This window comes from Pleurodeles waltl, chromosome 12 (assembly GCF_031143425.1).
Source record: "Pleurodeles waltl isolate 20211129_DDA chromosome 12, aPleWal1.hap1.20221129, whole genome shotgun sequence".
Lineage (NCBI taxonomy): Eukaryota > Metazoa > Chordata > Amphibia > Caudata > Salamandridae > Pleurodeles > Pleurodeles waltl.
Window position 1 is genome coordinate 178,333,302 of NC_090451.1, and position 15,950 is coordinate 178,349,251.

Below are 15,950 nucleotides of genomic sequence, written 5' to 3' on the forward strand. Positions count from 1 at the left end.
TCTGTGTATGAAAGGTGCTGTACCTAATGCAAGGATGTTAAAAAGAAGGCTGAAGATTTTCCGGATATCTACATAGTACAGATTTACATACAATTATCTAAATGGTAATAATCTACTCTGAACATCTGGCATGGGTGTGACCCTTTTGGGCTTGTGAACTTTGACTATTGTATTATGTTGAAGGTGGGAGTATAATGTTTCATAGTGGGTGGTGGTGTTGTGAGCTCTGTGATAGGCGACTATCCACTTACCTTCGACGTGAGCCGTCCAGAAGGAATATGTGACAAAACAACTAGGTCCTAAACAACTATAGTCAAAACCACTACTGCTAAATAACTAAAAAGTATCTACAACTAAGTACTGAACAACTACTGTCTAACCAACAAGTGGTTCAGGCAAGTAGTGTTTTGTACCTAGTTGTTCAGGATTTCTCAGTGTTTTATACACAATGGCTTTGACAATTCTACTCACCGTTAAAAAGCTCAAATGTATTTTCAACTCCCCATACTAAGGAAGATGGCCACTGCTGCGCAAGCAATGACCTGAATGGTAATTGTACTCATATTCCTCTGTTTTACAGCGAAAAACTTTTAGAGTGAAATTCCAGAAAGAATAGGACTCAATACGCGTCCAGAAACACTGCATGGCTAAACTAGAGCCCCTGGGCTTTAGTGCACTCCTGGGAAAATCAAACTGGGAAATAATGTATTAGTTCAGCAAACTTCTCCGGTGGGCATCTATGTGCATTTTTTTAAATGTTGAGAGCCAGGACTCGCACTATGCACAGGGGACTGTCTGTGTAACCTTATTGTTTTCTATGCCTCTGTGCTGTAGGTATGAAAGTCAAGTAAGCATTAGCAGTCTGGCTTGCATTGTGAATCCTAACGATGGCATTTAAAAAGTCGGTGACAGTAGAAAAACACAACAAAAAGTGATCACTTTCTGAATGAATGTGTGCGATAAAGAATTTAGGGACAGATGTACAAAGCTTTTTTCTGTGCACAAACGGACCGATTCACAGAATCTGCCTTTTGCGCACAGAGAAAAGCATGTTGGTATGTGCAAATGCTATTTTGGGTTTCGGTTATTTATTGACCGAATCGCAAAATAGATTTGTGAGTCGCAATTAGGGAGTGGAGTGCCAAGGGTGTCCCTTCCTAATTGCGAGTCGCAGTAGTATGTATGATTGTTTTGTGACCGTGAACGTGGTCACAAAACAACTGCAGTTAACACCAATTTCAAATTGGAGTTAACCCATTTGCAAAGGTGAATGGGTCCCCAAGGGACCCCATCCACTTTGTGAATGGTAGCGAAAATGTTTTTTAAGAGCAGGCAGTGGTCTCACGGACCATTGCCTACTCTTAAAAAATGAAACTGAAATGTTTTATTTTTTGCTTTTGAAACGCATCCCGGTTTCCTTTAATGAAAATGGGCTGCGTTTTTTAAAAAATTGATTTTTTGAAAAGCAATCCCAGACATGGTGGTCTGCTGTCTCTAGCAAGCCACCATCCCTGTGATTTTTGGGATTCCCAGTGGGTCGCAAATTGCAACCTACCTCAATAATATTAATGAGGGAGGTTTATTTGTGACCCACTCGGACTCGCAAAAGAAACTCAGTGGAGTTTCCTACATTTGGAATTGAGAATCGCATGGAATTGCAATTAGGAAATCTCAATTTCAAATGTTCCTATATGTAGCCCTAAATGTGTAATGATTAAGTGTAGTTTTGAGATTTAAAAGAGTGTTAATTACTGTGTAAGATCTTCAGAAGAGGTGGAAGGATGCACCAAACAGCCAATTTCATGTGAAAACCGATATATTCTCATCTGGAAATGCCAAAGCTCAGTCTATGCATATCTTAAATAATTGGTAAAAAATGATAAAATAAAAGTACTGCCAAACCAGACCTAAAAGGGCAATGCACCATGCCTTATAAGCCTTGGATCTAAACGTGTCTATCAAGTCAGCGAATAAAATATGCTTTCTGTTCTTGTCCTCCAGAGGGCACCATAGCCCACAGAGTAGGCATTCGCTCTAAAAGCACCCCTCCAGGAAATGAAAAAGAAAATGACCAGGTAACGCATCGCAGCTCTCTAGACGTCTCAACGAAAATATATGAGAAACGCCGTTTGCTAAATTCTTGCTTTTGTACCGGAACTCTTGTAGTTACCACCGGAAAATGTTAGATCTGTATTCCAAACAATGTGGAAGAAAACAGCTTTCTGTAAGTGGAAAAATGTTACAGTGTGCGTGCGTGGTGCGCGTGCCCAGGGAGTGCAGAATAAATACTACAGGTAATGAGCCTACCAAACCAGACGGAAATGACTGGATGGAAATGTTGCTGTAAAGACTACGACTAGTAGTGGTAATAGTAGTAGTAATAATAATAATAATAATAATAATAATAATCAATAATGGTAAATATGATAATGTATAATAAAAATATCGCTGAGTATAACATTTCAGACAGAAAACAGCAGGCTTTTAAACGTTCTCTGACAAAAAAGACATTAAAATTAAGCGTATTTTAAGGACGATTAAGTCCTAAAAGACAGATACCGTTAAGAAGTAATTTGCCCCTCCGAATATTAGGGCGCCTGGGATAGTCGCGAAAACGAAAAATGCTCTATTTCAGCCACGTGTTGTGTTTGGTGAGTTCTTGCTCTATATTCATTATTTTTTATGTGAGGGTTTATTTATTGCTGAGCGGGTTATTTTGTTTGTGTGCCCGTTTGGAATTGTTTGGCGTTTAAGGACAGCAGAGACCGGGGCTTCATTAACTGTGGCCGACTCGGCCACTTTCCTTGTTAAATACCTATTTTATCCGTTTAAAAAATACTTCAGAAGGCCACACGTTGGCTCTTTTACAAATGTCTTCGGGGGCGGGGGGCTGCCGAATATTTTAAACTTTCATTTGCATAATTTTACTGATGGATATAAATGTCTTTTGAATGAAATGTTCTTTCAGATTAATTTGATATCGAAATAAGCGCACGGCGAATGTCAACCCGTGAATTTAAACATATGTTTCAAAAGGAGCCGTTGTAGATTTCGTTTGAAGAAAAATGATTCAATTTGTATTTTTCAACAAAATTTGGTGTGTTCGTTATAATGCAGCCCTAAGGATCAGTGTTTGGAAAGTGATGGTCGGTTCCCCTAGTCATCGCCGAACTTAATGTTTCGTTTGGTACATAGAATATCGCTGCTCGGGAGTGTTAATTTTTCGGTCACCATTTGAAAAAAAAAATGACTCTTCAAAAATGCTGCGTCTAAATGATACTGTTCACAGCGTCACGCATCAGGCGGTTAAGGATTTTCGACACCTTAGAAAATGGCCTCTGATCGGATCAGAGATAGGAAAGTGTGTGTGTGTGGTGGGGGGGGGGGGGGGGGGGGAGGGTGGACGAGGCTGGGACCGTGTGTGTCCTTAAATAAATAGGTCTCAATGTCCTCCCAGCTAAACGCCAGGACGCAGTTGTGGGTAAGTGATGAGTTTCTCTGAAGTTCGCGTAGAGTTTCTGCGCACGGTTCGGATACCGCGAACCCTTTGAATTCACGATCTGAGCAGAGCGGTCCGCCCAGCACCCCCTAGAAAGGCCTTGTCCATTTATAGGGCCCTTTACATCTGCTTGATAACTTGGAGTCCAGGCTCTAAGTGGCCCAAATTAGCGCCATCAAGGGCTTTGACGCCGTTCTGTTATCTGGTCCGGTGTATTCGCCAAGCCAAACGTGGTTTCTTAATTAGTTCGCGAACTCCGTGTCATTTTCACTGTGCTCAGTGATCCCGCAGTAAGTACGCTGGACTGTCGCTGTGACCGTTTTTAGGAAATGCGATAAATGAGTGAAATGTATTCTAAGTGAAAAGTGCAGCTGCTTTTGTGTTTTCTTTCCCCCCTGGGTGGTTCCAAGTAATCAGATTTTGGTTAATTAGTGAAGGCTGTGGGAGGGTGGTTGGAAGCCCCGCTGCTGTCCGCGCAGCGTGGGTTCTGCAAACACTGTGCCCTATCTCGAGTGAAGCACTCGGGGCCCGGTGATGCTGAGAGGGAGGCCCCGCTCGAGCCTTCATCTGGCCGCGTTTTATGAAAATCATCTCAGAGTTGATGACAGCAAGACACCTGCCCACAGGAGTGTTATCTGAAAACACCCGCCCCCTCCTCTAGAGCGCGTACAACTGATAGTGTGCATTTACCGGCACACTGGTTATTGTGAAGAATCTGTCATTCAGTCATTCATTCTATCTGTCTATCTATCCGTATGTCCATTAATCAATTGACTAGCTAGCTGTCTACCTGTATAATGTGTTTGTATTTTTCTATTTCTAGTTGCTGTTTACCTTTATAGCTGTATATGTATCCATCGGTCTGTTTACCTAGGTATAGCTATTCCTCTATGTACAATCGGTCTATCTATGGATCTATTAGCTGCCTATCTAGCCGCCTGCCTTTGCATTTATCTGTTTATATGTATGTCGATCGATTACGTAGCTGCCTGTCTAGATCGCTATTTTGTGTTTATTTATTTCTTTATATATCTAGCTGCCTGGCTACATTTGTGTCTGTATATTTACTCACTGATCTGTTTCCCTCACTATAGCGCTATCTCTATCTGTCTATCTATCTACATGTAGAATGTACACAGAGATATCGCTATATTCATCTCTAGATAGATAGAACATAGAGTTATCTTTCTTTCTTTAGCTATCCACATAGATAGATAGATAAATAGATAGATAGATAGATAGATAGATAGATAGATAGATAGATAGACGGATAGATAGATAGATGGAAAGTAATAAGTGGTTACTGCTGAAATTTTAAACAGGTTGCGCACAGGCTGTGTGTAACAAATACCTCTATGCCAAACAATTTCCTTTATTTATACTGGAGATTTTTCGGTGAAAGGACGGTGAGTCTTTCACTGGAAATGCGCGTCACTTGCACATCCCTTGACAACATTCGCCCGTTACGTTTTGTGCTAATTCAGCAAAAAGAAGACGATGTACTAGTACTCAAACTAAAATAAGGCAGTGCCTTCCTTCATATCTAAATTCAAGCAACATATATTAATTAGCAGGTGAGATTCTGCGTCTCTCTTCTCTTTTAAACCTCACAATCAAGAGCGACAAATGAACTATTCGGTGCCCAAATGGCCCCTCTTCATGGCCAACTGAGTCCAGGAGCGGGGGAGAGTGAGACGGATCCCTGCGGTGTAAGTGCGTGTGTGTGAACGTGAGAGAAGTTTCCATTCTCAGAGCGAGGGCATTGGCTGTATCGTTCCCTTTCCCTGCCCCCGATTGGCCGAAAGTACAGGGAAGAGGCGTGGCCGTGAGTGAGTAAAAGCTGAGAACTCCGGGAAGTTTGGGAACTGACCTGGACGCGAGCAGGCGTTGGTGCAAGGGTCTCGCTGGCACACACGACCCCAGGGTGGGCTTCCAGAGGCGCTGTGCCCTCTGCTAGGTGGTCGCAGAAGCCCACCCTTTGCCAGAGAAGGCTGGTGTATCCCGAGAGCGGAGAGCCCCGCGATGCTGATTTCGAGCTTCTGCTGCTGAGGACAGCCTGTGAGTGGGACAAGCTTTACCAGCCTGTGCCTAGAACAACCTGTAGCAGCCTCCGCCTGGGTGACTCGGTGGCACTTCGTGCCTGGGACCACTTCTGCCAGCCTAGTTCAAGGAGACCTCTGCCAGTCTGCGCATGGGCCGCACCGTTGCCTTGCATCGCATCTGCCAATCCGTGCCGTCTACCACCATTCCGAGACTGTGTCCGGGACTCTATGTGACAGCCTGTGCCAGGGACTACCAGAGGCACTCTTTGCGCCTGACCCCGTTTTGACTGTCTCTGTGCTCTTGACAACCTGTGCCAAAGTCCACCGCAACTTGCAGCCTGCTGTCTGGGACCACCTCTGGCACCTGGTATCACGTCTGCTACTCTCTGCCACGTCCCTGTGCCCGAGCCTCCCTCTTGGCAGCCTACGGCCCTTGCCACCTCCTGGGGCCTCCCTATCAGCCGGCTTCTCCAAGTGGGGTGCCTTTGCGCCATAGACTGCGCGCGTCGTCCTCTCCCGGTGCCGCCAGGCCCCCTACACTTCTCCACAAATGATGCAGGCGCGCTACTCCGTGTCCGACCCCAACACCATGGGGGTGGTGCCCTACCTGAGCGAGCAGAACTACTACCGCACCGGGGGGTACGGCGGCATGGCGGCCCCCATGAGCGTCTACCCGGGCCACGAACAGTACCAAGCGGCGGGGGGCATGGGCCGCGCCTACGGGCCCTACCACCACCACCACGCGCCCCCGGCCGCCCCCAAGGACCTGGTGAAGCCGCCCTATTCCTACATCGCCCTCATCACCATGGCCATCCAGCAGGCCCCGGACAAGAAGGTGACCCTGAACGGCATCTACCAGTTCATCATGGAACGCTTCCCCTTCTACCGGGAGAACAAGCAGGGCTGGCAGAACTCCATCCGCCACAACCTCTCCCTCAACGAGTGCTTCGTCAAGGTGCCCCGGGATGACAAGAAGCCCGGCAAGGGCAGCTACTGGAGCCTGGACCCGGACTCGTACAACATGTTCGAGAACGGCAGCTTCCTGCGCCGCCGGAGGCGCTTCAAGAAGAAGGACGCGTCCCGGGACGCGCGGTCCGTGGCGACCCCCAAGGGTCAGCCTGAGGCCCCGGCCGGCGCCGACAAAAAGGTGGTGGTGAAGAGCGAGTGCCTGGAGCTGCCGGTCATCACCAAGGTGGAGAGCCTGAGCCCGGACAGCGCCCTGCAGGACAGCCCGCGCAGCGTGGCCTCCACCCCCTGCTCCGGGGCCACCCCCGAGGGCTCCCTGCCGGACCAGCACCCGCCCCGGGTCGGTGCCCCCGGGACCTTTAGCGTGGAGAACATAATGACCCTGCGCGGTTCGCCGCCTCAGGGGGAGCTCAGCCCCTCCAGCAGGGCCAGCATGGCGCCCAGCACACTGGGGTACTCCCAGGCCTCCCTCTACAGCCAGGCCATGGACCCCAGCGGGGGCTACCAGTGCAGCATGCGGGCCATGAGCCTCTACAGCGGGGAGAGACCAGGCCACCTGTGCGGCCCTAACAGCGGCCTAGAGGAGGCCATCTCGGAGCAGCACAGCGGAGCCAGCTCCCCTATGAGCGGCATGGGCCAGGAGGTGCTGAGTCCGGGCCACCACCAGTCCAGTGGGACGCAGGCCCCCGCCTCCTGGTACCTCAACCACAGCCCTGCCGAACTTGGCCACCTGTCCGGACACACCTTTGGCGCACAGCAGCAGTCCTTCCCCAACGTCCGAGACATGTTCACCTCGCACCGGCTGGGCATGGAGAGCTCGGCCCTCGGGGAGCACCAGGGCGGTGGGAACAGCAGCTGCCAGCTCCCCTACAGGTCTGCCCCCTCCATATACCGCCACTCCGGCCCGTACGCCTACGACTGCACCAAATATTGATGCCTGCGTCTCTGTGTCCCCTCCAGGGACACCTCGCCTCTGCCACCCCCCTCTTCTGAACCTTTGGTAGGCACCCACAGCCCTTCTTCAGGTCCCCAAGGACATTCCTTCTGCTGGGCCTACAATGGAGACCTCTTGTGTGTTACCCGGCCCCCCCCCCGCGTCCCCCCTAAACTGCTGCTTTAGATCACCCCCTCTCCTCTTCTGCTGTCTAGAACACCTCCTCTTCTGTACCTGGGACAAGCCCTATTCTGCTCCCTTGGACGACCCCCTCTCCTGTTCAGAAAACCCATTTTCTGCTCCCTGGGACCATCCTTGTTCTGCCACCTACCTGCTCAGAAAAGCCCACATTCTAAACACTTGTAAAACACCCGTCCACTCCCTCATCCCACTACTTCGGGGCCCCAGGAATATATCCCCCTAGTCTCCTAAGGACATCCCTCCTTTTGAGCCCACCGAGGACCTTCCTTTTCATTTTAAATTACCCCCCTCCGCCTATTTAGTGCCTCCTAAACAACTTGTCAAAAGCACCAGTCCCTTTGTGGCCTATTTGTCCTTTGACTCCAAGGCACAAGCTTTCAAGTAAAAAAAAAAAAAACACCTCTTGGGCGCTTACCCCCTTCCCAGACATTTCCTTTTCTGGTTCCCTGAGGCCACCACTTCTCTCCCCCCTGCCACCTAAGAGACAGGCACTTGTGGCCCTCAGGGGTCTTCTCTGTCCACTGACCCTCTTGGCCCCCCAGAGACTCCACCTATTCAGCTACCTCTCCCAGACACAACTCTTTAGTGGTTGGGGAAGCAGGCTCCATCCTTTCACAGTCAGAGTCCCCTCTGCTCCATGGTTACCCCTCTGCTCCCCAGTTAGACTATCTTAGAGCACCCCCTTTCCTCCCAGTACCCCACCGTTTATTTTTCTGGCCCAGCAAGGCCAAACGTGGCACGTGAAACAACCCCTTAGAAACTTTTTCGAGGACTCCTGGGAAAAGAAAGAAGTGAAAATCCTTAAAGACTGGAGCAGGCCTTGAAATCCGAGCGAATGCCTCTCTCTGGACACGTGAACTCACCCGATAAACGAGGCACAGCTTGAGCTCAGCGAGACAGAGGCCCACGCCCGGAAAGTAAGTTATAAGGACCATGGATATGGCCACGCGAGTGCCCTAATTACCACAGCCCTCTTCCCTAGCTGTAACGTGCACGGAGCGCCTAGAGGCCCGACGTGCGGAGCCATTTAATATAATATTTAAAGTTGCGGTCACTGGAAATCTCTTTTTTTGTAAGAGGCCCATCAGCTTTTTGCCAAAATCCTCAGAACTGATCTTATTTTTTGTACAAACAGCCCAACCGTCTTTTCATCTATGCATTTAAATATATATATATATATTGTTTTTTTTTTTTTGTTTGTTTTTACAAAAGGAGAAACTTATTTATTGCTTTTTTCGGTGGAAAAGAAAGTAAGACTTTTCTTTTTTAATTTACAAGTTGTCATGGATTCTGTGTCTTGACCATTCCGTAAAAATGACTTTTTTATTGCACCTCTGTCTACATGGTCTTAACTATTGTAAATACTTTAAAATAAACCCTTGTCATTTTTTTGCCTAAAGTACTGCTCGACGTGTTTGCGTGTTTTATTGCTTAGTTTACCCCGAAAATAATTAAATATACGCCTCAGAGGCGCATCCTTCCTTTATTCTGAATTGTAGGCAAATATATTTTGGAATAGGCTCAGTGGTGTAAAATGCAGATTTCCTTCGCTGTTAAATTTGGAAGCAATTGAAAACAAGCTAAATGTCAGTGTAAAGCACTATATAAAATAGAAAAGTGGACATTGTCAAACGTTTTAATTTATACCGCCTGTGGAGTGCATTGACTAACATGCGCCTTCAGTACCTATCATACGACGGAATAGAAAGTCCTAAACGAGCAGTCCGGTGAGGAGAACAAAATCTGCTCATTCTTGCATCTCCATCAATACCCAGAAACAAGTACGATGTTAAAAACCTTAAAAGGAATCACTTCTGGGCAAATTGAAGTGCTTAGATGCAAGCGAAATACCTATACTAAGCGCTTTATAAATGTAAACATTTTACGTATTCAAACGTAAATACTTTTAGATCAGCCACTACCTTCTGTACATAAATAGGTGGACGCAGAAAATACTATTTCATCCGGAGTCCTGGTGCGAGGGCTTGTTATGAGGTTCGAAGGGAAATTCAGCGGCAATAAAAATAGCAAACACTCCAGCGAGAATTCATGAACAAAACTAGAAGCGCTTCGAGACATTTGAAATCACAGTAGAGAGCGCCAGCTAAAAACGTAGACGCGTTCATGAGTCAGACGTCACGACTTTGCAAAAATCAATGTACAGCATTGCATAGTTGTACACAGTGACACGCTATGCCAATAAGAGAGGCTAGTAGTGTGTGTGTGTGATATATATATACACACAACAATAAATATTAGAATTATCAAAGAACTTCAAAAAATCCTTTAAACTTTCAATCGGGCTATTATTGATAAAGAAGAAGGGCCATTATGCTTTCTTCTTGGTTGGGCGTCTGCATTATTTGTAGAGCTTATTCAATTTTTACTTTATATTTTAAATGTTCATGTTGAGACGTGGTCTGAACGTATGGATGATTGGTTAAACTCCCCCCCCCAACTACCCCCACACATTAACTGTATGAAAAAGCCCATGACTGGCGCAAGTGATGTCGGTGCGCGCAGATTAGCAGACGGGGTTTATCCATGCGTTCTATGTACAGGGACCCTCCCGTGATAAGGAACCAACAGCAGTTCTCTCCCCCTGCGGTGACGCTCCATTGGCGCCCCAGGCTACGCTCTCTTTGGTGATGTGCGGTTGGGTCCAGTCGGCGGACGGGCCCTTCCCCCGGACAATCACCTGCCGCTCTCCGGTGCCTCCACCTCGCCCAGGTCCCTTTCTGTTTCCCCAGCGAGAGCTCGCCCACCTCCTCAGCCCTCAACACCGCTCTGCAAATAATAAACCTCCCATTTCCAGGCCGAGGTCATTTGTCAGCCGTCTTCTGGTTTCTCTCAGCCCTTCAAACGCCAGATGCGTCTATCCGCTGAGAGGGGAGGTCGGGGGAATATAGCGCACGTGCTGCCACGTTTCCCCCAATTCCAGAGAAACGCTCCTTTAGATAGACAGGTTTGCCGGGCGATGAAAAAACTAAGCCTCTTTTTTACAGGACTGGCCTGTGTTCGCGTGTCATACTTTTAACGATGACCTTGTGGCTTACATGTTCTCCAGAATAGTCAAACTCAATATTTTACAGCGCCTAGAAACGAAAAGAGTACTGTTTAAAGCGCTATATAGTGTATTTATATTTAGGTATTCTATAGCGCTCACTACCCATGACAAGGAGTCGAAATCAATAAATTATTACGTTATTATCATTTTCTTCGTGCTGCGTTAGTGTTTCACTGGACTCTGGTGTGTTCCTGCTCTTTCGTGTTGCGTATATCAGGACCCCCTTTGTTGCATAGAACTGGGGTATTTCGGGGGGCCCCACCCCCAAGAGTCGCATTAGACTAAGGAGCTGTTTGATAACGATCAAAAGAGCCCGCGTGCACGCCCTTTGCCGGAGGTCGCTGATTGGCCGGAGCAGACACCTCTGCTAAGCCCCTAAATTAGCTGCCTAACCTCCCCCCAATTATTGCCTGTTTACGTCTCGGGTAATCACGGGCGACGGCGGCACGTAGGGACCACCGGGCAGGGCCAGCCTGCCCCTGCCTCCTCACCCGGGTGTCTGCCTGCTCTCGAGTGTGAGTCAAGTGCCCTGGCGGTCCCCCGGGTACCCTTTGCTTATTTTTGGTGAAGTTTTCTTTCGCCATCCCTTTACCCCAGGGCATCTTACCACGTGAACCCCGGAACAGCTGGAATGCGTGTCTTTCAGGGGTTACAGTGAGACACGACTACGTGTTTTCTGAGGGAGGTTTGCACTACTGTCAAGAGACAACCGTGCGCCAAGCGCCTTGATGGTGAAAAATACACTGCTGGGTGCTGTCTGTTCTTCTCGGCGCTGCACTGAGTTAGAATGCTTTACATCTAGGGAAGAGTGCCTTTGTGGGAAGACCCACACAAACAACCCTGTTACACAAGAGTGTATTATAGAACATGTAACACGCTTAACCGATGTAATAATCCAGGCAATTAATGAGCGCACCCACTCCGGGGAAAAATCAGTGCGTCTTTTCCGACTCCGTCGACAAGAGCCTGCAGTGAATTTAATGGAGAAAAGATTGACAGCACTGAATGTAATAAACCTGAGGTGCGTTTACTTATTTAGAACATGGCAAGTTTGTCCAACCGGGATATGCCTTGCCATTCACATATATTTAATATTTTAAAAAACAGAATGACCTCTAAATATTGAAACACCGCAGTTAAAAAAATGTGAAATATATGTACTGAAAACAGCGAACAAAAAATAATATTGTATTTTGAAACACTAGCAGAGAAATGTGCGACCTTAAATAATTGGCCTTAGGGAGGGGAGCGGGGCGGGTGTACTGATATATGCGGATACACGGCCATATACAAAGCAGCAGGTGGTCGCACTTGTACCCCTCATAAAAGGTGCAGGTGAGGGTGTTACCACGAGCGTGGTATAGGGGTGCATCAAGCCTAGAAGACTTGATAATTTTTCTGCACCTCTGTAGATTACAAATGAGGGGGTCTGCATAAGGGCAAAATATGGCGCCTTTGTTCATCAGAGGCGGTAGCTCTAACTCAGAAGCCTCGAGTGAATTTATCTGTGTACATTACATATTTCAGAATCTATTTAAAAGGTCCAAAATGATATTAATGTGTTTCTTATACAGTGATTCATACCACACTACTGCGGTTTCTAAGCGCTGTTAACCGATAGTACTATTGGTTAATTTATGACAATGACTTCGGAAGGATGGAATGCGGGGGTTGCCTTACATTGTACCTTCAAATGTGGTCCACAAAATATAACAGAGGCAAGCTTTTATACTTTACATAACAGAAGACCTTTGTGTACTTAACAGCTCCAGGAATATAGCGACCCGACTTATCCAGTGTCAGTAGAGGCCACGGTAGAAGTAAGGGCCTTTTTTTCAGTAAAATGTAATGCCTGTAATCTATGAAAAGGTCAGTCGAATAATTAGTCACTACAAGTAAAGGTCAGTCGAAGTAATGGTAGTTAAAAATCTGGCATCTCAATAGACAATCCAAGACTCTGTATTAATGCAGAGTTAATAACATACTGTTGGATGTAAAACTTCTGAAAAATGCTTTCGACTCAGAGAGTCACTAATCCACTCACAAAACACAGAGGTAAAACAACCCTCAACTCTGTTAAGTGGGGCCCAAAGCTGCTGAGCTGAAGGGGACCAGGAATAGGCAGGATAACTGAACGACTGGGATCAGTGGGCTCTTCGAAATGTATTCTTCGAAAATCCTCGGGGGTGAAAGGCTTCTAGCTGAATGTTTATTTTTTATTTTTTATAGTGATTAGTGGGAAGCAGGAGTGTCCACGACAGGCCCAGAAGCGCCAGGCCTGGGGCAGCTTTTTCGGATATCTGACTTTGGAAGTCAGTTCCACAGCGGCGGGCACCCTGAAATCTTTAACGTAGTGTACACGGTTCATAAACGTGGCTGGGAATCCTGTCCTAAGCGGCGGCCTTTCCTTAGAGTCCCACCATGCAGCGTTTCGCAGTTCAGGCACCCACCTGAACCTGCATGCATTTACACCCCACTCTGATATGTTATATTTGAAGCAGGGGCGTTGCTGCTATTGTGCAGCAGGTGCAGTGGCACTGGGGCCCATCTCACCGTGTATTCCATTGAAAACTGATAAATGCTGTATTCTACTGCACCCAAATGTGGTCAAAGACACCATTTTCCTTGCTTGCACCATGGCCCATGGCACTTATGTGATGCTCCTGATTTGAACCCTTGGGGTCTGTCCAGCCTGGGTCTGGGGGTGATGTTGCAGGACAAGGCTCACTGTTGGGAGCACCACTCCTTCGGAGGTGCATTGTGTGCAACACGCAGAACGAAATTATGTACAAAGGGGGGGTGGTCGACAGGATTTTACAGCCAATAGGTGTCCAGGAGGCGATGAGCAGTGCTGTGTCCGTGATGGCATCAGCCAGCTGAAAATCTGAGGGATAAAAATCTAAGTTTCAAATTCAAACGCTCCATAGTTTTTTTTTTTTTTTAAGATTCACCTTACAAAGGGCCACAGAACACCAGCTATACGATCCCCCCAACTGAACGGATACATTTTTCCTTACATCCTTTTGCTCTAAGAATAAATGAGATTTCTGTGCTTGTGTTCTTGTTTTTGTATTGATTTGTTTAAGTTCATCCGGTTTTGAGTGCCCACAAGTTTGCCAGAGAAAGGCACTAAAGGGAGTTTGGAGGTGAAGTGAAGACTAATGTGTCCAGACTCACACAACTTCTTAAAAGAGGTGGAGGCATGGGGCTAGGACCCATGCTCGAGATCTGCAGACTGCAGGATTGATGCTGCGAAACAGCAATGCGCAGAACACTTCCATCCATTGCGTGCAGTCAAGAATGTGTGTGGGGGTGGTAACATCATAGTACCTTTCACACCACACAAAGTGGGGCATTTCAGCCCCTCCAGTGCCAGGATGCTTTCTCGCACGTAACTCCGCAATGTGATCTCTTCTTAAGAAATGGTCTGCCTCCTAAATATCAAATAGTAGATATTGTGAAACCTCAATATCGAGAGCAAAATATTCAAAGGTAAGTAAGTATAGATTTTCTATAACTAACGCCACATATATGTACCATGACAATATACCTATATATCTTCAAGTTTTGTGGATGTGGAATTAAGAATAATACATCTATACTTCCTCCATATTTTGTCTTTCAATAGGTTGTCTATGATATTATGATACTGCAATGTTTCTAGGCCTTATATTCCGTGATACAATCCTAACAACTAGACGGTAGCAGGATGGGTTGGATCCATAGCATTTGCAGTAACACGCAGTACAATCGCAAGGTGACATAGACTGTCACAATATTGGCAGCGGTGTACGCACTGAAGGAGAAGGGTGGAGTGCCTGCGCTGCAGGGCTTGCACAAGTAGGTGTGTGTTACGGATGGTAGGGAGGAAGGCTTGCAACAAATTTACCAAAAGTGGAGGGAGCGATCAGCAAATGCTGATACAATTTGTCAGTGAGTGACTTCACTTTTTTTTACGGATTCTGAATAGTCAGTAGTTGGGAATGTTTTTTGATTTGATCATTTTGTGGTTATTCCACAATTTCTCTTGCATTATGGCATATTCTTAAACACTTTTCTCTGATTTTTCAATTAAAATTTTGCATAGATGTTTGAGAATGTGCCCTTTTTTAGGGTGATCTGAAAAATAAACTTTCACATTTTAAGTCTCCTAGGACATTTTGCCCTCTACTAAAATAACAGTTACTGGAAGAAATTAGATTAAAAATGTAAATGAAAACAGAACTGGGTTTTCAGGCAATGTATTATATAGTTTGTGAGGTATTTGGATTATAAATAGGAGTAAAGCATTCTTTAAAGGTGTACCTATAGAAGTATATATTACAAGCACCAAATTTGCGTGATATTACTAAAACACCACTGTGATAACTTTGACTCTTGGCTCTGTCGAAACAACAGAGTCATCCTGCCTACAACAGTGTCTATACATTTGATCTATACATTACGTTTATTTCACCACATAGCAAGATCTAATGCAAATTATGACTAGCACAATAACCGGGTGATTATAGATCCGTGGAATCAGGCCAGGCTTCATATATCAAGAGAACAGACCCTCCTGTCCTAAGAGGTAAAGGCTCCTCTGAAGAAGGCAGGCCTCTGGGGGGTTCTTAGATAGGAGTCACTTGGTGAAGTGTGCTATATAAATATGATGAAAACACTTATAATTTTAGAATAATAACAAAACCAAGAAAGGCAAATCCTGTAAACATGTGTCATAAATAATATTGCATACAACATAATGAAAAATAAAAATAGATATTATATTTGTGCTGTTAAAATTGCCTTAATGTGGCACAGTGACTGTGGCGAACTGCACTGAGTGTAAATAAAAATAGATATTATATTTGTGCAGTTAAAATTGCCTTAATGTGGCACAGTGACTGTGGCGAATTGCACTGAGTGTACAGTACTACAAATTTGGACCAGGGTAGAATCCTATTAGGAAGCAAAAGAAAAACAAAATGACAGGATGAGGTAAAGACACGGGGTGTGTTTTCTGCTGCAAAGATCACAAAGGGAAAACTACATAAAAGGTCTACTGCCTACCCCCTCCCCACCAAAAAAGTAAAAAAAACAGCCATCTAAAAAATTAGATGAGTTTCAGATTTGCGATTATTTTATTTTGCATTTTCACCTGGTTTCCACAAATCACTCTAAAACCTTTGGGTCCAGTTCATAGCCATTTTACTGAATCTCAGGGAGTAAGTCCCATCTTTAGATGGCAGAGAGCTTTGTGAA

At 46.0% G+C, this 15,950-nt stretch overlaps 1 protein-coding gene across 1 annotated transcript; it reads left to right on the forward strand.

Annotated features, from left to right (window-relative positions):
- The first annotated feature begins 5,354 nt into the window (after nucleotides 1–5,354).
- On the forward strand, nucleotides 5,355–8,845 carry FOXC2 (forkhead box C2). Its single transcript, XM_069217169.1, has one exon. The coding sequence runs from the start codon at nucleotides 6,092–6,094 to the stop codon at nucleotides 7,439–7,441; it is 1,350 nt and encodes a 449-aa protein (XP_069073270.1). The 5' UTR covers nucleotides 5,355–6,091; the 3' UTR covers nucleotides 7,442–8,845.
- Nucleotides 8,846–15,950: the final 7,105 nt, after the last annotated feature.